This window comes from Lolium perenne, chromosome 3 (genome assembly GCF_019359855.2).
Source record: "Lolium perenne isolate Kyuss_39 chromosome 3, Kyuss_2.0, whole genome shotgun sequence".
Classification (NCBI taxonomy): Eukaryota; Viridiplantae; Streptophyta; class Magnoliopsida; order Poales; family Poaceae; genus Lolium; species Lolium perenne.
Window position 1 is genome coordinate 320183322 of NC_067246.2, and position 7324 is coordinate 320190645.

General features: G+C 52.0%; 1 protein-coding gene across 1 annotated transcript; it reads left to right on the forward strand.

The window, feature by feature from the left end:
* Nucleotides 1-333: 333 nt before the first annotated feature.
* Nucleotides 334-1241, forward strand: LOC127345636 (uncharacterized). The gene has a single exon (XM_051372117.2). It carries the CDS (start codon nucleotides 487-489, stop codon nucleotides 943-945), a length of 459 nt encoding a protein of 152 aa, XP_051228077.1. The 5' UTR covers nucleotides 334-486; the 3' UTR covers nucleotides 946-1241.
* The last annotated feature ends 6083 nt before the right edge of the window (nucleotides 1242-7324 follow it).

Here is a 7324-nt window from a genome sequence, read left to right on the forward strand (position 1 = left end):
TTCAAACATTTTAAAAAAATACTTTGAAGTTCAAAAAATCTGAAAAAATAATCTTAGACATAGCCAATGATGTATAATACAAAAAAAAAGTGTAAAATCTCTGTAAAATTTGTGAGATTTTATCATTGTTATGTAGCCAAGAATACAAATCTGTCTGTATTTAAGTCAAAGTCACCGGAACAGAATGACCGGCCGATGAATGACATTAGCATTTGGGTGAGCAGCTTGGAGCTATGGTCACTCTCAGCGGTGTGTGCATGGTGCTGTAATCTTGGTTTTCACCCATGCTCTTTATCGGAAGGCATCGGCCTCGTGGCGTGCCGACGAATAACATGTTCGCTCTGTCCACCTGCTTCCCCACCCACACCAAACTTCCAAAACTGACCAACCCAAACAAATCACACCACATCACTCGCACACACATCGAGCTCGCAATCCTCTCACTCTCTCACTCTCCGCTCGCGCCACCCAGCGCGCGCACTAGCAATGGCGGCAAGAACCGGCGCGCGCGGCCAGTCCCAGCGGCACCTCGTGCTGGCAGCGCTCCTGCTCTGCGGGGCGTGCGCAGCGGACGCGCTCCGGGCGTCGGCCATCTCCGCGGCGCCGGCACCGTCGCCGTCGCCGTCGCACTCGCTGCCGCGGCCGCGCCACGGCGGCCACCCCAGCATCCCGCCGTCACTGTCCCCGGACATAATGCCGCTGCTCCCGTCCCCGGGCCCCGGCGACGACGCGCTGGCGCCGTCCTACGCGGCGGCCACCATCCCGTCCAGCCCGAGCCCGCCCAACCCCGACGCGCTCGAGCCCGACTCCGCATTCGCGCCCTTCGGCTCCGCCGCGCCCGCCACTGTCGCCGCCCAGTCCCACGCGCCCCGGCCGGCGCCCGCGCCCGCGCGCGTGGCGTGGGCGGCCGCCGTGGGGCTCGTGGCCGCCATGTGGTTGGCGTAGTGTGGATGTGGCCGAGTGACAGCACCTGCAATCCGTCAGGCTGTGGGCGTGCAGGGAGAGTTGGCCACTGGGTTGGCTGGTCAGTGGGGCTCCTGTTCTTGCGATGTGAAGAAGATAGAATTGTTACTTGCTATTTTTCTTACAAGTTCTTAGCCATCTCCTGTAAATCTAGTCATTCTGTTGATTATTTGTTTGTGAGGTGCTACATTCTATAGCTTTTTTTTTTTGTTTCGTGCGGATTTTTTGGGTCATTATTGTAATAAGACTATATGGTTAATTAGTTGATGATTGCACTATGTTCTTGGGATGCCTTGAAATTTCAAAACTAAAGAAAGAATGTAAGTCTATGATTGTTTCCTGCTCTAGCTTAATCTGCTGCCGATACTTCAGACAGACAGTCACGAGTGTAGTGAAGTGCTTGCAGTTGCAGAGCAATAATGCTGCTTGTGATATGCTTTGGTTGCCCCTAGCTACCATTTCCCTCTGATTGGATCATTGGAAGGGCATTCCATCTCAAGAGCATTATTGGTAGTAGGATTACATGATACTAGGTTGCTTTCTCCTGCTCTAATCACAGGCTCATAACCTGAAAAGGTATGTAAATATCCTTTCCACCAGTGTCTTTTTGAATTAAAAAGATCTAAAAAAAATCCAAAAGGGAACAACATAATTCAACAAAAAGCTGCACTACATGCAACTGGAACTCCACAACCGAATTCTCTATTCTCACTTTCTTTGTCCTTTAGAATGTGCAGCCACATCATCGCCTTATGATTATTAGCGTAAAGCCTCTGGCCTTGCCACTTTGCATAACTTTCAAGGAATGTTCAAACTGCTGGCCAGTTCTCATAGTTTAACCAATGATAACAGAAGGCTCACGTGTCCTCTAAAGAAAAATACATGGATCTACCAACAGCATTGACCGTTGTCTCAAGAAATCAACTGACCAATCTCTTACTAATCAGCACTAATTTGATGTTGAGCTAGTAATTTTTTTGAAATGGAGAATTACCTGCCATCTGCATCGTGGAGATGCATTTGGCTTTGATTTATTTCATTTATTTAACAAAGATTGATTAAAAAAATTACAACGACCATAAAAGGTGAAGCTTCCAAATAAGGTGATAAATCATCACCAGCTAACACAACAATAGAGGATCAAACGGGTCTTATGCTCCGGCCACAGCAATCGCCGGCTCGCCGGCTAACTCCTCATCTCATGTGCATGCTCCGGCAGTCGTCTATATTACGGCTCTGCTTTGGGCACATCCTGCACTGTTCTATTTTACTCTGACAGCGAGCGAACTAATTCACATGTTAGTTAGCAACGATGGCCGTTTGCATTTGGAATCTAATGATGGGAAGAAGACACCCGCCAGGTTCGACCATGAGATCCGTGGGTCTTACCAGGCATGTGCCTTGCTACCAACCTAGAAAGGCAGCTAGCTCTTCACGTGAAGCGTCCATTTGCACTGATCCGCAGCTTCTCACCTCCCTTGCAGTTAACTTGGTAAATACGTAGATGCGGTGTCAAATTAACCTTGTCCGAATTTACCCGTGAGATTTCATAATTTAGGGAGACAGTTTTTGAGACATAGGCGGAGATGCTCTAATGCCTGAGTAGAGCTTAAACATTGTGTTTTTCTTAGGGTATGCTATGTATATGGTTGCTGCCCAAATTTACCCCACCAATATTTTAGTTAGCCAATGCTATTTGGGCTTTTGGTTGGTTGGTTGCCAAAATTTTAGTTGCCTATCAAATCTTGCCAACTCTTTCCACCTTATCTTCACAATTTTTCCCAACTTTTGACCAGAATGTGTTCAAGGCTAGCCAACAGTTGCAATATTTTGATAGGACCCTATAGAAGGACCCAGCTTATCGAAAATTACATTTGGAGTTCGAGCTCAGCGAAGCACTTTAATTTTAAAACTAAAAAGGAAATAATATTTTCATATTTTCAAAAAGTTAGGAAAAAAACAAGTATGTATTGATAATGATGTATACTTCAAGCATGCCAAATACACTGGATTAGGGGCTACACAAAAGGACAAAATGTAACACGATTAAAGTTGCACTATTCACATCCACATCTATAATTTTATCTTTCTGTGTAGAGTAGAATACAACTTAGAGCATCTCCAGCCGTTTGAGGCCCCCGGACGAAAATCCAGATATAACAAACGCCGGATTGGATGTAAAAAGGGTGTAGGGGCAACATTTTCCCAGTCGCACACCAGGCATTCGCTCATCAGCGGCGATAGTTTCAAAAAATCGTCTTCCCGCTACACAAAAGAATCGCCAAAGTCCGGCCATCGGATCATCCACATTCTGGCGATTGAAACAGAAACTAAAGGATTACAGGCTCATCGGCGGTCCCATCCTGAGCCTCGTCTGGCGCGGCATCGGACGGCGAAGCATCGGCGTCTGCAGTTGTCATAGCGGTGGGAGTTGACGTCGAAGCGGAGGACGAAGCAGCCGACGGGGGCCGGAGGATTTCTTGGCGACGGGCGTCGTACCAAGCCCTCGTCCATGTTGGCGTCGTTGTCGCTGATCAGGAATGCCAAGTCGGTGTTTCTCTTCTTCGTCGCGGAGGTTTCCTTGAGCAAGGCAATCCGGACGCCCTGGTTGGCGAGCATCTCCTTCCACTGCACGTCGTGCTTGTCGTCCCTCTTAGCGGCGTGCGCCCTCGCGTCGGTCCAGCACTTGTCGAAGGACGCTTGCAACCTGTCGGCTGGATGGCCGGCCTTCTTCTGCTCTTCTAGCTTCTTCTGGCCGAGCTCGGGGCGGTCCGCCAATGCGGCAGGGGCTGGATCGTCGGGGTTGTACTGCTCGCCCTTGTTATTGGTGAGATTCTTGCGCACCTCGTTCCACTTCTTTCACTCCTCGATGCTGGCGAAGACGTTGAGGTACTTGAACATCTGGCCATTATTATCGTCCGCGTACATGGTGAACGCCCACCGCACCTACAAAAACAGGCCGGCGATTCAAGATTAAACCTCGGCGATGTAGAGTCGACGGAGGAGCCACGGCGAGTGAGCATACCTTGGCTTCAAAGTCCTCGCCGCTCACCAGCCGTTCGTCGATCTCCTCCTGTATGTCGTGCCACTTGCTGCACGCCGCCTGAATGACCCCCCAATGGGTGCCCATTGCCTTGTCGCCGTGTATCATCACCGTCTTGTTGAAGTATGGATCGACGATTTTGCGCTCGTCGAACGCCACCTTGACCGGCTGCCAATACGTCTCGAAGTTTTAATTCGCTCCGGTGATGCTGTTCATGGAAACGGTCTTCCAAGGTTCGGCGAGACACTCCTCATCTTTGCCCGTCCATCTGATCTGCGGCTCGGCTGGCGGTGAGTTCTTCTTCCTTTTCTTCTTCCCCTTAGACGGCTCCTCCGTGGGTTCATGCGCTTCCTCTTCGTCGATGTCCTGGTCGAGGTAGGTCTGTTCATCTTCTTCGTCGACGTCTTGGGTACCGTCGTTCTGATCGTCGACGGCGCCCCGCGACGCGATGGCTTCCGTCGCCCTTGCGTCCTTTTGTGTGAAGAATCCCGGGCTCGACGCGGCGGCCTTGGAGCCCGACGTGATCATCTCGTGCATCACAGGCTCATTCGGCGGCGGCATCCCGGGGTTGGAGAAGGAGAGCGGCCCACGTCGCAGGGCAGGCGAGATACCCTCATACATCGCACCGCCGTACGCCGGCGGTGATGGCGTAAACCCCGCCATGTCGGCGGCGTAGGTGTCCTGGAACATGGCTGTGGCCAGCGACGCCGGCGAGAAGGTGGAAGGAGAGCCGATCATACCTTGGGTCGGCCATGGCCGGGGATTTGGCCGACGCGTGGCTGGGAGAAGTTAATGGATATCAGCCTCGCCTATTCGTCCGCCGCCGCCACCCTCTCCGCGTTACACTTCTTCTCCCTCTCCGCCCTGCCGCAAGTTTCGTTCCGCCGCTGCTCCACATCCGCCGCCCACTGCGCGTTTGTCCAGCCCGGTGGCCTCTGTTTTGGCGCCTTCGGCGCACCATCGATGACGAGCTTCTTCCGCGGCATGGTGGTGGAAGGGAAGAGGAGGAGCTGCAACTGTGGGGGAGAATGGCGGTAGTTTCTCTAAAATTCGGTGGGAAAAATGGTTCTATGCGGCATATTTTGGAGGGAAAACAAAATTAATAGAGGAACTACCAGTTCTCGCCGACAACGCGGGCCCGCTCGATGTTTCGCGCGCTTTTATTTCGTCCGGAGTCCCCGACCGGGCCTCGTTAAGCCGGGGATGGCCTGGGCTCTCCGGATGGATGAAAGGCCAATTCCGGGGGAAAACGAGGAGCCGAAGACGCGGCTAGGCCGAATAACGCCATCTGGATGTAAAAGAACGGCTACCGATGACCCTCCTCGGGGAGACGGCTGAAGATACATAAATGTTCAAAACAAAGGGCTTCCAGTGAGCCCGGGAGCCAGAATGCCAGATTGACGCACTCCCACCTTAGAGCATCTCCACTCGTCTCCCCGACTAGGCCCCCGAGCGACGTTTTCCAATCCGGACGGCGTTATTCGGCCCAGTCGCGCCCCCGGTTCCTCGATTTCGTCAGGATTTGGGCCTAAATTCATCCGGCGATCCCACGCCATCCCCGCCCCACCGGGGAGCGGTCGGAGAGTCCGGACGAAACGAAAGCGCGCGAAACGTCGAGGAAACTTCCCGCGCGTCTGGTGGCCCCAACTTGTCGGCGAGAGACACCGATCATCGTCCTCATCGCATCGTCTTTCCGCGCGCTGTAAAAGCCTGCCGCCGGTTAGTATTCGCCGGACGCATAGCTTCCACGCAGCGAGGTTAATGCCGTCGCCTCGGTATCACGCGCGCCTACCTCTATTTATCGCCGAACTACCGCGTCTGCCCCGCATTCACCTCTCTCGCATTCCACCAAATCTTCCCCGAACTCGAAAGAGGTAGCAATGGCGAACAACGGTGCGGCCAACAACGGCTTCGGCCGCCGCTCTCTCCACCAATGGGAGGGACGGCTCCTCCACGCGGCGGGCTACCCGGCGCCGCCAGACTTCCGCGTACCGGGGGGATGGAGGCTGAGCGCAGGCGGCGTGCCGATCTCGCCGCCGCCAACGGGTGGGGACTTACTCGAAACGGCGATCAACGAGGTACTCGTCACTCTCAGTGACGAGCAGCGCGCGGATCCGCGTTTCTTCCCCGACAACCACGAATCGTGGATCGCGTTCTTCTGGCGCAGGTATGAACGCGAACTCCGGGCGTACGACGGCCCTCCTCCTCCTCCGGCAAGGAATAACGCTGCCGGCCGCCGCTGATGGTGGAGCGCGCCTGGCCGCACCCTCGAGAATGTGCTCGCGCACATCGAGGACGGGAACTCCCCCGTCCTGGGGATGCCGCCGCCGGTGGCGGCTACCGTGTCGCGCCGGCACGGTAGTTCCTGGATGCCGAGGAGGATGGCGGCATCCTCCTCCTCGTCTGGCTCGCGGTCGGCGTCCAGGTTCGGTGGGTCGACGCCGACCACCGTCAAGAAGGAGTGGGCGTCTCCTTCGACTGTCAAGAATTCGCCGAAGTCTCATGGGCTCGCGGCTGGGAAATTGGACCTCCCAGGCTAAATGTTCCTCCAATCCGGACGACAATATCGCCGGATTTGGGCATGGGGAGCCCAAACGGTGGAGATGCTCTTATGGTCTTCCCACATATTCAACATTGAAGATGCCCTTGCTGGCACTATATCTCGCATATTGCGAGACGTAGGTCCGACTCGACCACACTCTACCCCGCATTGGCTAGCCCATTTGTTTTTTTTTTTGTGTTGGTTCCCATTTCCTTGTATTTTTTGTTTTCATATATTTGGGGAATAAATGAATATATTTTTTGAACCCGTGAACACTTGTTTATATATGAACCCCCACACATTTTTTGTGAACCCATGAATATACTTTTGTTTAACCCATGAACATTTCTCTAAACCCCTGATTTTTCTTCAAAGCATGAACCATATTTGAATATCCATGAACAATTTTTGAAAATAACAAACATTTTTTTAATATAATCAAGTGATTTTATAATTTATTACTCCCTCCGTTTCAAAAAAAAAATGTTGAAATTCTAAATTTAGATGTATGAATGTTTTGGATTTATCTAAATTTGAATGTATATATACACTAAATAGTATCTAAATATATTCGAATTTAGAAAAGTCTATGGCATATTTTTTGAGACGGAGTAGTCATTTTAAGGATTGGAAGGGAGTAGTTAATTATAATTTTCGAGATTATAAAAAAATAAAGCCGTACCAGTTACTGGGCTGGAGTGCTGGACCAAAGCCAGCCGAGGAAAAAACCGACCGACCCAGGCGAGTCTTCCCTTGAATACTTGCAGGCTTGCAGC